The sequence below is a fragment of the Cotesia glomerata genome, linkage group LG1 (genome assembly GCF_020080835.1).
Source record: "Cotesia glomerata isolate CgM1 linkage group LG1, MPM_Cglom_v2.3, whole genome shotgun sequence".
Taxonomy (NCBI): Eukaryota; Metazoa; Arthropoda; class Insecta; order Hymenoptera; family Braconidae; genus Cotesia; species Cotesia glomerata.
In genome coordinates this window covers 30,113,909-30,132,231 of record NC_058158.1, presented here as the reverse complement: position 1 = coordinate 30,132,231, position 18,323 = coordinate 30,113,909, and the positions used below count along the sequence as shown (strand labels likewise).

Sequence of the window (18,323 nt, the reverse complement as noted above, 5' to 3'; positions counted from 1 at the left end):
AACATTTTTTTTCAAGTAGATTTAGCTTCAAAGAAATTCACTGTTGAAATTTTGAGATAGGTAATTGTTCATATTAAAAAAAAAAATCTATTTAAAATTTACATAAAATGCATTGGATTGCTCTTATGAAGAAATGGATAGTTGTAATCATAAATCAACAAATAATAATTTTTTTTAATATTTATTATTTAAAAAAAAACTATAAATAAGAAAATTGACACTTTCAAAACTTTGTGAGCATATTTAAAAGTACGATGTGTAATATTCACCGGAAAAAAATACTTTTATTATTTTCTCGGCTCAATTTTCTCGGATCAAGAACAAATATTTTTAATTAATAATTTCTAAGAATATATTTTCTTATTAGCAAAACTGATCAAAATAATTTTTACTTAATTCAAATAAAAGTATTCGTGTGTTTATGTATTAATATAATGTTATTTCGTTGAGGAATAAATAAATTTAAATAATTCAGTTTAAAAAATTCTCGAGCGAAGACATTCTGTCTGGACAATAATTTCATAAATAGAAAAATTGAAGTAAAACTCAATTTATCTTATATGGATAAATGAACACTGTAAGTTACGTGATTATTTTTTAATACGAACCCATCAAAATGCATTATTTTTCCACGCCCTCGTTTATAATTCCCTGAGAAATAGAAAAATTTCTTTAAAAATTGGCTATTATTGAAAAAAAAATGGTATCAATCTTAAAACTTAAGTAGTAAACTAAAAACAATAATAAACAAAATGATTTTATTATTAAAAAGCGCAATTGGACCATTGAATTTTCTTTTGTCTGGTTCTGTTTTCAACAAAACTTTCAGTAAGAATAGTTTACTGTACACTGCCCTTTATATAGGTTCTCTAGACTTGTTTTTACGACTCGTTAAAAAAGTTTACTACGGGTATAAACCAGAGCTTTGGAAGGAAACTGAACATAGGGCGAAGAAAAGAAGAGAAGAGGAGTGAATACTGAATAAAAGTAGAGTGAGAAACTTTGAACTTTTCGAGATTTCCACGTGATTATCTGTGTGGATTTCATGTCGGTTGAGCTAGGCCACGGTGATTCTCTGCTTCTCACTCAGCCTGGCATTGAACACTCCCGTGCAATTTCATTTAGAATCCCGTTCTCTTATATTACTATATTGCATTCTGTTCTTCTGGTGCTCACAGACAACCGGCTATTGAAATGAAGCCTTCAAATGTCCTCTTTGATGGAATTGCAGCCTCTGGGTATTAGCTCCTTCACTATAGTCTGTCTGCTCCATATACCCGTACCGTGAAGTGTTTTATGTACTCCCACTCCCTCAAGTCTCCTACGCGGTCAAACGAAGTTATTAGCTCGATAAAAATCCAATAAACGGTATTTGCTGTTATTCTTCACTAGAACCTTTAAATTACCCGATTTCGAGGGTTTAAAAAAAAGAAAATGATAAAAAATTTTATTGTTGAACAGGGACTTTATTCCAAAAATTTTTTTTAAGTATAGGAACTGCAAATGTTTGCCAAGAAACCAAATGGTAGAACTTACACAAAATTTAAAAAAGTTTAAAGATGAAGACAAGTTATGAAGCAAATTTAATGCGTTAGCGCTTTAAGCTCTTTCCTCTATTCTGCTTCTAGTTTTGGTTGAGAATCGCGACTTTAGCTTTCGCTGCGGGTGGTGTTTTGTTGGTGCTGTTCCAGCTTTTTCACAATAATAAATTAAAGTGACTCGATTTATCGATTGTCTATGTGATGGAGGAATTCCAGCGGGGACAAGTGGCGTTGAATTTAAATCCGCTCGTTGGACATTTCAATCATTAAATTCTTACCGCGTACCAGCGCTCTGGGCTTTATGTCAATCTACTTTTTTTCGGATAATTTATCTGTCTGTGTTCAGATCTATTGTCTGGTTACTTTTTCTCTCATTATTTTATTTTCAATATACTCAAGACTCCTGTAAAGATTTCCAATTAATTTACTTTATTTTTCACAAAAATTAAATAATAATCAAACTTTTTATATACTGTTAAACACTTTTATTGTTTTTCACACGTTAAATTTTTCCTGCTTTTGAAAAACTTTAAAGAAGATATATTAATTCTCTGACTAATTAATCAACTTATCCTGTTGATTCAAAAGAAAAGTCCCCTGAGCTCCGTTTAATTACTTAACATTTTCCAACGCATTTAATCTAGTCCCAATTAATTATAATTGCTTTTAAATAGATTGTCGCTTAAATTAAAATCATTAAAGAACGATTAAACATTTTTTATCTTCTTTGTTTTCTCTACATGGATTTATTTTTAGAAGTTCTTGGATTGTAATATCGTTAATACAATCTCAAATCTTCAATAATTTATGAATTTTATTGAAATTTCAATTATATACCTCTACACGGAAAGAAAATTATGGGAACTATTCCTATACTATTATATAAACTATTCCTATATCATTATGGGAACTAATCCTATAATATTATGGGAACTATTCCTATAATATTATAGGAATGGTTCCCATAATGCTATAGGAATAATTCCTATACTATTATAGGAATGGTTTCCATAATTTATGAGAACCATCCCCATAATAGTATAGGAATGGTTCCCACAATATGAAAGTTTAAATCCTACATGGAAAAAAAAAAATTGGGGCTGCCGCATGATACATTCCTGTGGAAGATACATGACTTTTATATGACAGCAACATGATTTTCATATGGCAGGCAACAATAGTTAAAACAACAATAATGATTAAATAATAATCATAATAATAATTTATATTATTAAGAGAAGAAGAATAATTTTGTATCCTGGATAGTCAGACGATGAAATCTATTTTTTAGTGAAGTTTACTGTCATTGGAAAGGACTTGAAATGGATTTGTGTCTTTCCAAGCTTTTATATCATTCTCGTCGATAGTTAATTTATGATGATAGTCAATTTATAATAGATATTTAGGTTGCATTCGAAAATGCTCTATCTCTAAACATATAATTGAGAAATGACCTTGTATCTTGTGAACTATTGACATTTTTAAAGATATAAGCTCATATTGATGTTACACTCATCAAGAACTTTCATTTGAGTACCCACATCAAATTTTCATATATTTTATATATTTATATATATTATATATATGTATATATGAAAAATATATCAAAAATGCATGTGGGTACTCAAATGAAAGCTCTTGATGAGTGTAACATCGGGACGAGCTTATATCTTCAAAAATATCAATAGCTTACCAGACACAAGGTCATTTCTTCATTATGTATCTAGACACAGAGCATTTTAGAATGCAGCCTAAATTCTTATTATAATAAATTGACTATTGGTGAGAATGATATGGAACCTTGAAAAGGCACAACTCCAAGCAAAAACCCATTTTATCACATAAATACACTGGCCACAGAATTTTCCTTATTCTCTCAATAATATAGATTATTATTATTATTATTATTATTATTATTCAATTATTATTGTTGTTTTACCTTTTATTGCCTACAACATGAAAATCATGTGGCTGCCCAATTTTTTTTTTTCCGTGTATATATTATAGGAAATTTTTCGAACTCACTCCGCACGAAGATTTAATCTTTATTTTATTTTAAGAATGATTCCCATAATGGTATAGGAATGATTTCAATAATATTCTAGGAATCCCTCCTATACAATTATGGGAATAGTTCCCATAATGATATAGGAACCATTACTATATCATTATAGGAACATTTCCTATAATATTATGGGAATGGTTCCTATAATTGTATAGGAATTATTCCTATAATTATAGAAACCATTTCTATACCATTATGGGAACCATTCCTATCATTATGAGAAATTGTCCTATAATTCTGGGAAAATTTCCTATAATTATGGGAACAGTTCCCATAATTCATGGGAACAGTTCCTATAATTGCCTGGGAACTGTTCCCATAAAATTATGGGAATAGTTTCCATATTTTTCTTTCCGTGTAAGATTTTTAATTAATATTTTACTTTATTCTATTAGAAGAAAACATCTACAAAAAGTCCATGAAAATAAAGTGGTGATGGTATCAGGAATCCAGTAGTAGTAACAAACTCGGGTCAGCCGGCGAGATTATCTTCTTAGTCTCTTTTATACCCTTGTTTCAACGATTGTACAAAGAAAATAAATCAGCTAAACAACTGTAAAAACAACTGAGACACAAAAAAAAAAGAAATAAAGTTTTAGGATCCTTTTTGATGTTTTTTGACTTGAGAACCAAGTTTCCACTTTACTGAAGGACTTTTCTACCGTTTGAGAGCTCAAATAGTTCAATTTTCTCGTGTTCATGATCGGAATTCCCGAACTACAGCCGTCTAGAGCAAAGAGGGTGTTGAAGGTTAACGTAGGACAAAGGGAAATTAAATACCTTTGACTTTTTTGAGGTTTTTGGCTTAATATTTTAAGATTATTACACGATAATCAATAATGATTACGATTATTGTCTCTAAATTTAAATCAAATTTCACTCTCCAGTATTTGAAAAACTGACTACCCTTCAAGTCTCTAAAAATTAAGATTTTAAATTATAAATTTTTCTCCTCTCAGCTTGGATAATTTACGCTTTTAATCATTTGAACTGCTGTAATTAAAACTTTGCTGATACAAACTTTATAAAGTTAGGTCGTGAAAATTTGAATTTTGATTAATAAATATATTGCGAGTACATTAATTTCGACAAAGTTTCCTTCTCTTAATATTATGTTAATTCGAATTTTAAATAGTTTTACCTGCAGCTAATTTGAAATTTACATCAAAATTTACATCCTAATTTTCAAACCTTTGATATTCATTTAAACATTTCTGTTACATGAGTTTATAGTTCTAGATCATCTCAGATTATCATCTTCTATAATTTGTATAATTTGTACCACTGAGTTTAACTCTTAAATTTTTAATGCTCAGTTTTTATACTCAAATTTATTTTTTTTCTTGTATTTGTCATAATTGTATTCCAAAGTAAAGTAAAGAAAAACAATCAATTCTTAATATCTAATATTTTTGAAATTTTATATTTTCATACGTGTACTTTTATTGTAACTCTTTTTGTATACTTTTGCCATCTGGCTATACTGCCTTGGCATTGAAATTAAATAATAAATAAATAAATAAATAAAATTACGAGTTTAAAAACATTAAAAAAAACTACTTGATAGTATTTCCCAAATTTAAATTAAATCATTGTTATTATTCAGCATTTTCACTCTTCAATATCAATTTCAACTCATCAAAAGCTAAACGCAACAAGTATAAATTGCTTATTGTAAAAAATCAACAAGCCCATGCTCCAAATATTCATCAAAAAATTCCAAAAGAAGTTTACCATAATGAATAATATTCGAGAGCTTTACAGTACCGTTAAATCTCTTTGTAGAAGCCGAGGATCCAGTAAAGCAGTAGGTATTTCGAATACCCAGTAAACATAATGCATGAATGCGCTGCTCATTATTTTATTGTATTTAAGCATTGCTAATGGCCCGAGCAACATACCACCGGCTTTATTCGGGCAACAGTAAAGCGCATAAAATAAAACGGGTTTTACGCTTGGAATAAAACTCGAGTGAAACATCAGTAAGTTCATTAGATCGTTCGTAGACTCAGTAGTCACTAGTCGCGGAAATGATACACAAGGATATCCGAGTTAATCTCATGTCTTTAAATACAGTCAGCCGGATAATCATGTCTCGAATTTACACTGTTTCATCGTGTCTCTTAATTAGCTGTGCATAAGACTGCTTTCATTAACAAACTACTTACCTATTATATACCTATACAACAACAATAACAATAATACATCTAAATATGTTCCTACACTAATACTTGTACTAATATAAATAAATGTACGTTTAAGAGCTATTTCATTACACCGGAGTCAATGAATAGCGTTAAGTCAATATTCGAGTCACACCTCGATTTCTATCCCTACAAATTCTAACACCGCGTCTCTAGAGATTACTTTGCCCACTTCTCTTTTCCTCTTTCTACATATATATTTGAATGTTAGTGAATCTTCCTTTCATCTATCACTTCCCGAGACTATTTACATTCAAATGCTTCATTGAATCGTATAAAGTTAACTTTTAAATTCTATTCGGTCTGAAAATATATAAAACGTAATTATATTTCAATTTATTAATTACTTTGATTAATAACAGCGCTGACATCTCTCAATTAATTATTTACATTTCTATCGGGTGGATGATTCGGTGAAAAAAAAAAAATTATCACTTAAACGCGTATGTATCGAAAAGAGAAAAATGATAAATGATGATAATATGCTTGATAAGTGATAAAAAAGATTCGACAGGAGTTTAAAAGCATTTTTTCATCGCTTAATCTGTTAATAACTTTGTTGGCATTTAATGACGACGTAGAGCTATCCCCTGCGTGACGTCACACCCTCGTGACGTAAAACCCGGGAGCATTACTACCACGCTACGCAGGCGTGGTAGTAGTGTTGGTAGAATAGGGTGCGGTACGATCACCCAATGACCTATATTTTATTTTCCCTGCAGGTTGTGCCTCGAGATTTTTTTTTTATTCTGATCTCTTTGATCCGTTGATAACTCGCGGAGGGTTGTTCAATGGGCATGAATGCAAAAATAAAAATTTCTTGCCTTTTTTTGCTCACATTACGTCATTTAGATTGACGACATTGACGCGCTTTTATAATTATATTTTTCTAATTATAATATTCATAACGAAATTTTTATTTTTATGTCGGTTAACTATTAGCTTAATTTACATTTATAACAATGAAAGGTGGTAATTTGTCTCAAAATATAATGGCTCTGTTATTTACGGTAGTTAATAAATATTGGTGGAACGGTATAAAAAAAAAAAAATTGGGTTGTATTGAGCTGAAAATTTATTACGAATCGAGATGTAGTTAAATAAAATCCAATTTACTTTGCAATATACATATTGAAGATAAATTTTATATTTTCTCTCGATATTTATTTTATTTGAAAAATTTTTTTTTTGTTATTATTATATAAAATATTAATTAAATTTAAATGTTAATTTCTACTTTGAAAACACAGGATTTAAATTCGCCAGAATAATTCAAACGTTTATAGTATACTAATTACTAATTAGTTGTGACCTATATTTGAATATTTAAAATTATATGTAAATTACTAATGATACAATTTCAATTTCCTTGCTGGTTACGTAATTCATTGATTTAATTTTCCGGAAAGTTTAAATATTGACAGAAATTTTTTATTATTTTATATCACAAGTTTTTTCAACTCTAAAATAAAACCAAATTTGATTATTCAAAATATTTTTTTTATAAAAATATTATTTATAATTAGTAACTATATTTTATTAATAAAAAAATTTTTTTGACCAAAAATATATCGCATTTTAAAAATCCCTCTTAAAACATTTATATTCATTAAACTTATCACTATGAATTTTATTAACACGAAATATATGATAATTCTAACTATACTTGATGAAATTTTCATCACGAACTGACATAACTATAAAATAATCAATGTAATAACTAGATAATTTTTTATCTCAGTAATTATTATACATAATATAGCTATTAATTATTAAAATTCTAATATCAGCAATTATATTTCAAAGATTTACGATAAGCATTTCTATCAAAAGTATATTTTTAACCCCCTTTATTACTCAACATCACCTCCTGATACTTTCAAATAATTAATTATAAGAAATAAGCTTAATATTAATGAACATCAGCAAATTGGATAAAATATTTTAACTAGTTGTAAAACTTCATTTACTTTAAAAGTTCTTCCACATAATAAATTCTAACAGAATTCATTTTAAATTATAAAATAAAATAATTGTACGATTAATAATTAACATTAATATTCTGAAAAGTTTACTGAAATCCACATCCAACTGTACCTTTTAAACTAGATAATTAATTATTATTTTATTACAATGATAAAAAAAGGAGTTTGTAGGACAAGAACTGCTAGAAAATGAATCAAAGAGTTTTATTGAAAAGAATTTAACTGAATTACTAATGCTCTAGTTAAACAAAAATTTCCTCTAATAAACGAAGCATGAAATAAAATAGAATATTATTGTCACCGTTTGAAAGAGTAGTAAGGAATTCATAGTTTTGTTAGTAAACAGTTTTCTCATTCGTAAAATTTGTTTGTAAAGAATGCTAATATAATGACAATAATAATTAAAGTGGAGTGTTATAATAGCCGGAATAAGTTGAGTTTATCCTGGCATTTATAATATTATAAATTACATCTCAAGTATTACATAATAAATGTATAATAATAAATTCGCAGTTGTTTTATCCATGAAGAATTTGAATCTTGATGATGGTTCATTCATTCAGGAGCGTCGCAATAGATTTGGAATTCTCATTAAGTCAAACTACAGCTTCTATTTAAAATAACTTTACTTTTTCCCTTTTCTCAGTGTTTTTCTTCTTCGTCGTCGACGATCTCAATCTTCACCTCAACATTTCATTTCATTTATATTAAATGTCTTAACAACATTGCTATTTCTATTATTATTCATCTATCACTGTGAGTAAACAAAGTTCATCCGATAACAATTACCTATTGGTTATAATTTCTCATTTCTTAATATAACTTAAAATTATCAAAAATTCATTCATATTGATACATTTACTGAAAATAAAATAAAACCATCTATCCAATTTTATCATTTAAAAACTTTTAACTCGTTTTAACCGTTTATTGAAATCCAATAGTTATCTAAAATTCATGTTATATTACTTATTATACAAAACACATGTACTTTTAATTGCTCCTACTCGTTAAATAGTTAAATTTTTTCTCCGCCGCAAATTTAATGAACTATCGATCCTTCCAGGCAATTAAAAGGAAAGAATATTTAAATATTTTCAGCTTCAGTGACTAAACTCGGGTAATCATTTCAAGGTCTTCGGGTTTTAATAAAAGTCAAATATTGAATTTATTGAAATGGTTACAGAGAAATAAATTTATCTAAAGCGTAAGAAAATTAAATTCCAAAAAGTTCAAAATTATGATATGAAGTAAAAAATGATTCAAAAAAAGTTTCAAGTTTAATTTCCGTGATCTTGGTAACTAGACCAAAAAATTATAAGTAATGTGTCATAGATGTTCATGACTTAAGAAGAAATTTATAGCTTCAACTACAATAAATCTTATTGATATTTAGTCATGTGTTGAAATGAAAAAATTGAATAGGATATTTTGAGTCTACTTAAAAAAAATTAAAAATTTAATTTAGAAAAATTATTGGGGGTCAAATTAAAAACTTTCGTTGGAATAAAATTATTTATAGTCTGGAAAGTTTGATCTGAAGAACAACGGTATTATATTGACTCAAGTTTTTTTGATAAATCATATGTGGTCCTTGTTCGGGTATGGCCGCACCACCAGAGAATTGGTTATAAGATGGAAAGAAAAAAATTTAAAGGCAGAAAGGAAAGTTTTAGGCAAGGCAATCTTGTTACGTATTTTATACAGATAAAAGTATGAATTCAAAAGGTTGGTACAGAAATATGCAAATTGAATAGAGCCAAAGTTTCAAGACTTTTTACTGGGGCTGACACTTTAACCCAAATAATGATGAAATTTTTTAGCATACTAAGACTTTTTGTACAAAAAAATTAGTCGAGTATTATGCATAACTATCAGAATTATTTTTGTAACCTATAGAGACATTTTTTTAAATTAATTAGAACATGAAAATATTTTTTTATCACATCGCGAAATTTAGACACAAAAGGAATTAATTATTTTGATTTATGACGTTATAAATAATAAATTTATAATTAATTTGAATGAATACGTGCTGATATAAATTGAGGAAAAGAACCCTCATTTCACGGCATTCCGCCGGAATAACGGAGACATATATGGCAAAGTTTTAGGTCTTTTAAGTTTTTATGAGAACGTCTATTAAAATATTATTACCCTGGGAACGTAACTAATGGAAAAAGCAATAGCAATATAACTGAGGACACAAATCAAAACTACGTGATATATATTGGTATCCCGAGTGGATTGTTCTAGTCTACGAATATCTATCCTATATCCTATCTGTCTATCTATTTATATACATGTGAATGCAGATAGATAGATAGATATTATTGTGAAATCTGCAATGACGTGGTGGGATCCTGACCTCGTGGCGCTCAGGAGCCCATCAGAATTTACGAAGAGTATTCCTCCGGGTAGACGTCGAGGCAATTGAAAAGCTCCAGATTATATTGACCGTGGAAAGTGGTATTACGATAATGATAATGATAATAGCGGGAGGCTTATGCACAAAAAAAGCTTTGTGTCTTGTTGATATTCAACAACAAGTTACTCCGGAATCGTGATGTGCGTCCTACTTTGCAAACTAAAAATTAAATAATAATAATAATAAAATTATTTAAAATAATAATGATAAAATCATATGTATCAATGATTGACATGCAAGAACGGAAAAATAATTAATAAATAATATAAAAATTAAGTTTAAGATTTAGAAGAAAGGTCGAAGTAACTTTTTTTTTACCTTTTCAACTCGATTCTTTGATCTCAATAAACTTAAACAGCTAAGGTTATAGTAATATCCATGAATAAAGAAAAAAAAAGTTCTAATCAGAACAGTATGACCGAACATTATTTATGCCTGAGGTATTAACTCATTAATAAATTACCTCATAAATATACATACATAATAAATATTGTCTATACTATATTAAATTTATGACCGAGATTCAGTGTGAATAACTCGTCGATTAATCTGTCATGTATTGTCATCAATGTTTGCGCGCTGAGGCGTGGCCTTGAATATCTTATGATGCACCTCCACCACCAGAATGATCCAATCAATCAATTATATTGTTATACATATCACCTACATAAATTCATGACACTTAACTTAATAAAAAAAAATAAAAAAAAAAAAAATAACAAAACCACAATTTATAATAAATAATAAAAATATAAAATTTATTATTTCTTCTTTTGTTGATAAAATAATAAACAATCGAAAGAAAAAATTCAATAGGCATGCAAACAAGATTCCTGATAAAATTTTTTTTTTTATTTTAATAATTCTTGCTCAGTCGTTTGTAAACCCAGACAATAAACTTTTTTTCGGTTATCTGAAATCATCGAGCCGGTAGGTGATTCAATCAATTTATTAAATGAAATTTATAACGAGATAAAAGCCGGATCAAAAATACACAAGACCAAAAATAATCAATAAATTAATAGCAGTGGTGTGAATTTTTATAAATATTTTATGTCACTGATTAAAAATTTTCCACTGGGGTAGTCAAATAAATAAAAGCTAAGTATCATTATTATTAAAAAAAAAAAAAAAAAAAAAAAGAAAAAAATGATACTTAGTACTTGAAATTTGATACGATTAAAATAGAATCGGGCGTATCGGTAACTTTTAGTGTCTATAATCTAGCGGCTAATATTTTTCAGTAGCAGCGCTAGGGTGTAGCAGTGATAGTACAAGTGGAGTATTTTACGAGAATTAGATGGTAATTTTGCGGTAGGATTCAGCCGTTCGCTGTTCGCCGCTTGCCGGTACCTCCTTACTCAACTTTTGATCCTGGTTCTCTACTCCAGCAAAGAGTGTTATCGTGGCATAGTAGTGAAGCTGGTGCTGCTGGCGAGAGAAGCGCGCGCCAGAGTTTCATAGCACAGATGTGTGTACAAAGATAAAACTAACACACACCATCCTGCGTCTTCACAAATATACATCTACGTACATTTATCCTACAAAATGTGTCCCGGAAAAGGCGCAGGCGCAGATGTGAGGGTGGAAAAGCGGGCAGCAGCTCACTGCGCCCGGGACGTCACGGGTCGTGGTACGGAGCTGGAAGAGAAACGAGTGGAGAACAACTCTGTACTGAGTGTGACGAGAGTACCAGATACAGAGCTGAGGATCACACGCCCTCTCATCTCGGCTAAAACTCTTGTGCCTTGGACCATTGTACACCGCACACTCCTCACATCAGGGCCGGAAAATAATTTCCACGGTTACTTTTTTGGCTGTCAAAATCTCTCTCGTCTTATGAGATCTCAAAAGTAAAATTATAAAACAATTTAGTTAGGGCGGTGACAGAACGATTAATTACCAAAAGTGATTATAAAATTTTATTGAATTTAAATTTGGTTCGTTGTCGGTAATCAAGAAACTGAACATTTAACACTTTACTGAAAGTTTGGTTATTTTGGTGGAGAACCCGTGGTACGAGAAGCTGAATACGGCTACGACTGGTGCTCTGAGTTATCGACCACGTTTGGCAGGTTCGATGGAAGCTGCGTCGAGGCCGCGATTCGCTCGGTGAGGACCCGGGGGTTGCAACGACTTAAGAGCACCCTCTCTGCGGAGGGTGAACAGTCTTTCGCTGCCTCCGATTCTCACTCCGTGCAGTTACACTCACTCATTATTATCAACGAGTCCTCGTGCTCAGCATCCGCCAGTTTCAGTGCTGTTTAATGTTTGTTTCACTCTGAGACGACCAAAGGATCTCCCTTTTTAGTTTTTTTTCTTACCCCCAACCAGAGTTTACACTGACTATTGTTTATTTATAAACTTTTTAATGTTTCGCGGGACATTCCAGTGACGTGTTTTGAAGTACTTTCTATTTGCAGTTAAATTGTAGTTATATTATAGATGATATATATTTATTTATTTTTAGATTAGAGTAACAATCAAAGGTGCCATTTGTAGACTGTTTGTTTTCAAAAGTAAATTTGGCTAGTGATAATTAGTATAAGTATTATTATTGAAGTTATATTATGGAGATGAATATATTGGAGTGTTGAAAATAGTTACTGGGGAGAAAAACGACTCCCTGTTTTTGATTTTATCAAAAAGATTGAAAATTAATCAAAAGAAGAGGTCAAAAATCTAACCAAGATCAAAATATATTTAAAAAATATATATTTTAAAAATTGAGCATTTATTTTTGAAAATTCAATTTAAAAGTTTTTTAAATAAATAAAGAAATCATGAGTGGGGGATCGAAAGCTTCGCCGGCAAAACTTGAGTCCGGTATGTTACTTTTTTGATATATATAAATATTTGAATTTACTTTTAAAGATTATTTATTCTATGCACTATACTATAAATATGTATCACTTTCAAATAATACTTTTTTGTTTATTTACTGTTACCATTGTATGTTTAAGTAATTGCTGGGAAATGGGGCGCGAGGATTGACCAGTAATTAAGTCCACACCCCTTTAGAGTTTGAATAAATCAAGGGTTGATACAAATTTTCTCTAAACATCTCGTCAATTAGTCAGTTTATTCTTTGAAACGTAGATAATTTTTTATTAATTTATTTATGAATATTTTTTTTTATGAATATCTTTATAATTTTGTTAATTGTAAAATATTTTATAGATTGTTTTTACATTCAGGCAATCAAAAATTCAGTTTATCATTTGTTTTTTTTAATAAAAAATATTTAAAATTATTTTCTGTATCAAATATCACCTAAAATTCTTTCTAAATTGATACAGTGAAAATTTAAATTAATTTGATCGTTTTTTTTTTTACCAAAAATTTTTCATACCTTTATTTTATACAAAAAATTAAAAATTTATTTATTATGAATGTATGAAAGAATTTGATTTATACGAAATTTTTTGTAGTGGAAAAAATTTAATTAAATCCATTAAATTATCTTTAATGTAGATTATTTTTATCTTTTCTTTATAGACTGATAGAAAATTAACTTCTTTAAAATAATCCTTATTTTATAAAACATTATTCCAATTATTTCCAGTATTGACACAATTAAAAACAGTATTTATTCAATTATTGTAGCCGTTACAAATTATAATTGCCTCCCTCATCAAAAAAACAATGATTTTTAATTATTAATTTAAACATTTCCTTAATTAATTAAATAAAAAATGGGTTATAACAGCAAAAAAAAAACAATTATAATATTGTTATTATGAGATACATTTATTCATTTATGTGGGTGGGCATGAAGTAAAAAAAACGGCATTTTTGTCTAGTACGTGCAACTCTCCAGTTGTTTTTATTAGTGCCAAGTGTTTTTATACTTTATACAATTTATTTTGGCGACAATTTATACTCATTCCTTTTTTTCCTACACTACTAATTTATTAAAGCTGTTTATAAAGTTATAGCGTTAAATTTTATGTTTCATTTTCCGGAAATAAATGAAACCCTCGTTTCATAAAATGGAAAATAAAATTTCGTTTATATTTCATTCTCTACTTCCATACATTCTCTATTAAACTCATGTATAATATATACATTAGAGTGTATCAAAAAAATCGAATATTTTCTTTTTTTCAACGAACATTGAGAAATCGTCAGAGTATCTCTAGAAAAAGATCCTCTGAAAATATGAGCTCTTAATATTAATATTTAGAGGTGGCGTCAAGTAATTTCTATTTCCCATTTAAATAACATAGAAAAATATTCTTTTAAAGTTTGGAATTCTGTCACGTGACAACGAGCTACTTTATAGATAAAACTAAACCTTTTTCTTATGGGCAATTAAATGCTCTACAAAAAAGGTCGGATTGAAATTTTGCGTAAGTCAAGCCGTTTCAAAGATATCGAGCCTCAAACTTCAGACTGTTAAAAATTACGGTTTGTTTTCGTCTTAAACATAAGAAAATCAATTTATATGTATTAAAAACCCATTATTATTAACTTAAGAATAATAATATGCATATAATTAATAGAATACTTGTCCAAAATTCTTAATAATTTGACAAATGCTAATTTTTATTAATTATTAACGAAAAATATTTACTTATGGGTCATTCCATGTCAAATCAAACATTAGTTGAAAACGAACCCTTTCGATTTGGACAAATTTTGGTCAGAAGTTTTCTTTTATCATACAGCGAAGTTCTGTAAAAAGAAAAAAAAAATTTTTTTTTCAAAAGATATGCAAATTCGAAAAAGTTTGGAAAATTCAAATGAGCATGCCTTAAGCGCTCATGTCATACATAAATTACTTAGATCATAACAAAAATTAATCGTTTTTAATTTGAATTTTCCCGCGAGTAGTATTATCCCCTCTGTAGGTCGAATTAAAGAAAAATTTTAACAGATGATAAAACATTTAGTAATTATACCATCATGTATGTATAGTTTCTGCTTGTTTATAGTTATTTCAATTCTGTTTATGAAAAATAATATATATGGCTGCCGAAATTGCAGAAAAAGTCACTGAACTGACAATCGAAAAAAATTAACTGTATCGAAACGGAATTATTTTGACACGCAATTTTCACAAGGGTTTTGGTAAACTTCCTCAGGAATAAAACAAAAAAAAATTAAATCGTGAAAGTGATTTTTGACAAAGTTGTGGTGTTATCAAGTATGGGCTTGATGTACGGGATCCCGTGAATACCACGCTCTTATCCATTCAACTCATCAAAAAAACGAGTTTTTTCTGAGAAATCTTATTTAGTCGACAAGAAAATTTTTCTAACGTGTTCTCTAGTTACTATTATTTATTTCAATACGCTTTTTATCCATAATTTTTTTCGTTTAAATTATGAAAATCACGTTTTAATCGAAATCACGATTTTTAGGCGAGAGTAGAGCATACCTGCGCGCTTCGCGCTTAAGAGCGGTTTATAGTTGATTTTCAAACGTGTTTTTCTTGTGTATGTGATAAAATTTCGAAAAAAAACGCTTCGCTGTTCGATAGATAATTAAATTATCTATCGAAGAGCGAAGCGCTTTTTTGGAAAATTTTCATTTATTTATGCATAAAATGCGTTTTAAGATTCCATTTGTTGTACAAGTATGACAGAGATACTTTCGTTTGTCCAATAGAGGGCGAGAGAGAGAAAAAATGTAAATCCTTCTTAAGGCACGCAATTTTCCAATTTTTTCAGTTTTTCAATTTTGATTTTGTAATATCTCGAACGCTATTATAGATACAGGAATAGACATTCGTTTGTTTGATAGGGGGCACTTGGAGCTATTGAAAAAAAAAAGTTTTGGAAAAAAATTTTGTAAAATGCCAAATTTGTCAAATTTTGAATTTTTGAACATCGTCGAAAATGATAGTTGACATCAAAATTTTGGCTCAATTTTTTTTGTATAATACATTGTACTAGTCTTAGAAGATCCTGAAATTTTTAGAATTTTTTTTTTTTAAATGTGAATTTTTGAATTAAAAATTAAATACACGACCTGGAATTATTAAATAATAAATTGGTTTCAACTCCTTTTTTTTTCTTTTTCAATAGTCCCAAGTGTCCCCTATCAAACAAACGAAAGTCTATTCCTGTATCTATAATAGCGTTCGAGATATTACAAAATCAAAATTGAAAAACTGGAAAAATTGGAAAATTTCGAATTTGCATATCTTTTGAAAAAAAAAATTTTTTTTTTTCCTTTTACAGAACTTGGTTGTATGATAAAAGAAAACTTCTGACCAAAATTTGTCCAAATCGAAAGGGTTTGTTTTCAACTAATGTTTGATTTGACATGGAATGATCCATAAGTAAATATTTTTCGTTAATAATTAATAAAAATTAGCATTTGTCAAATTATTAAGAATTTTGGACAAGCATTCTATTGAATATATGCATATTATTATTCTAAAGTTAATAATAATGGGTTTTTAATACATATAAACTGATTTTCTTGTGTTTAAGACGAAAACAAACCGTAATTTTTAACAGTCTGAAGTTTGAGGCTCGATATCTTTGAAACGGCTTGACTTACACAAAATTTCAATCCGACCTTTTTTGTAGAGCATTTAATTGCCCATAAGAATAAGGTTTAGTTTTATCTATAAAGTATCTCGTTGTCCCGTAACAGAATTCTAAACTTTAAAAGAATATTTTTCTATGTTATTTAAATGGGAAATAGAAATTACTTGACGCCACCTCTAAATATTAATATTAAGAGCTCATATTTTCAGAGGATCTTTTTCTAGAGATACTCTGACGATTTCTCAATGTTCGTTGAAAAAAAAAAAATATTCGATTTTTTTGATACACTCTAATATACATCTATAGACAAGACATTTAAACTCATATCACACCGAGTCCGGCGTGAAAAGATGACTTTATTGTTACAACTTATAACCCTTGGCCAAAGACCGTTAGAAAAAGCATGTAAAATTGTAAGGCCTCCAACCCACTTACATTTCTTCATTTAACTTTTGCCTTATTTCTCACCTCCAGTCTTATACATCCATTTAGCATTAAATCCCACTGCAGTTGACCTCTCGACTATTATTTAATAGATTTAATACCTCGTATAATACCACTACATCAGTGCTTAAATTAAGTTTTAATTATTGCTTTTTTTTCCAATATTTTTCATTTTACAAGAATAATATCAAAGAAAATAAACTCGATAGTATTTGACTTTTATTTTGCCCGATTCAAATCCATTCGCACTCGTAAAAATAACTTTCGATTACTATTCCAAATCTCTACCATTTTTACTATTTTTCTTTTCACAATACGGTTTTACGAGAACCTCTAAAGACTAAAATAATGACTGAACTTTTCACAAGATTACTTTGAGAAAAAAATTCAAAGTAAATGGTAAAATAGATAAAATAAAATGGAAGTCTGATTTGAAATTGCTCAATTTATATTTATAATCAATTTTTCTTTTGAATTATTTTCTTATAAAAATCATACGAACATGTCCAAAAATGACTTCTCAAATTTACCATCGATAATTTAAGAAAAAAAACTATCTATTACTTTCTTTAATCTAAAAATCGTGAAAAGAATTAATAGTAGCGTGTGTGACAAGGGATAAAAAAGACGAGTACAAACGAGGGTGAGTGACGGCTGATACCCGAAGTCTGAATTCGTGTTTTACGCCGTGACTATTTTTCTTGTCACCTGCATTAAAACAACTAGTTTTATATCTTCAATCCGTGACCCGAAACACAAAGATAATTTAAGACAAATGGGCCTTGTTTCAATTGTACTTGATTACTTGTCTTGAAGTTGATGATAAACAAACGAAATTTGACATCAGAAATGAAATTAAGTCAGAAACTAGACATCAAGTACATACTGATAAGTTTCTTCTTTGAGGATCGAATTAATCAGTAGTAGGCTGTAAAATTTCACATTTGAAATTGGCTTCTATTGATTAAGCAAGTGTTCTAAGTACGTGATATTCCAAATTATAAATAAATTTTATTAGTTTCGTATTTCTTACTCCAGTGATACAGGGTTAATTTAAAAAAAAATTTTTAATGACAAAAATTTTAAAGTATAAATTTAAATTATAAAAATTTTAAATTTCAATTATAAAGTATAAATTGCAGTTTGAAAAATT

General features: G+C 28.8%; 1 protein-coding gene and 1 long non-coding RNA gene across 10 annotated transcripts in view; one reads left to right on the top strand and one right to left on the bottom strand.

The window, feature by feature from the left end:
• Positions 1-18,323, top strand: part of LOC123260716 (solute carrier family 12 member 4) — a 119,489-nt gene that overhangs the window by 46,945 nt on the left and 54,221 nt on the right. The window contains exon 1 of one of the 9 annotated variants that reach the window (XM_044722033.1): positions 11,838-13,049. The exons of the other annotated variants lie outside the window; for them this stretch is intronic. Within the exon in view, the coding sequence (XP_044577968.1) occupies positions 13,007-13,049 (43 nt within the window). The 5' untranslated portion in view covers positions 11,838-13,006. Of the gene's footprint in view, positions 1-11,837; positions 13,050-18,323 lie in introns of those variants that run through there. 9 annotated transcript variants of the gene reach the window in all.
• LOC123260870 lies at positions 708-17,101 on the bottom strand. The gene is made up of 3 exons (XR_006508563.1): positions 16,901-17,101; positions 16,121-16,124; positions 708-718 (listed from the first exon to the last, which is right to left on the bottom strand). It is a non-coding gene; the product is annotated as an uncharacterized LOC123260870 (long non-coding RNA).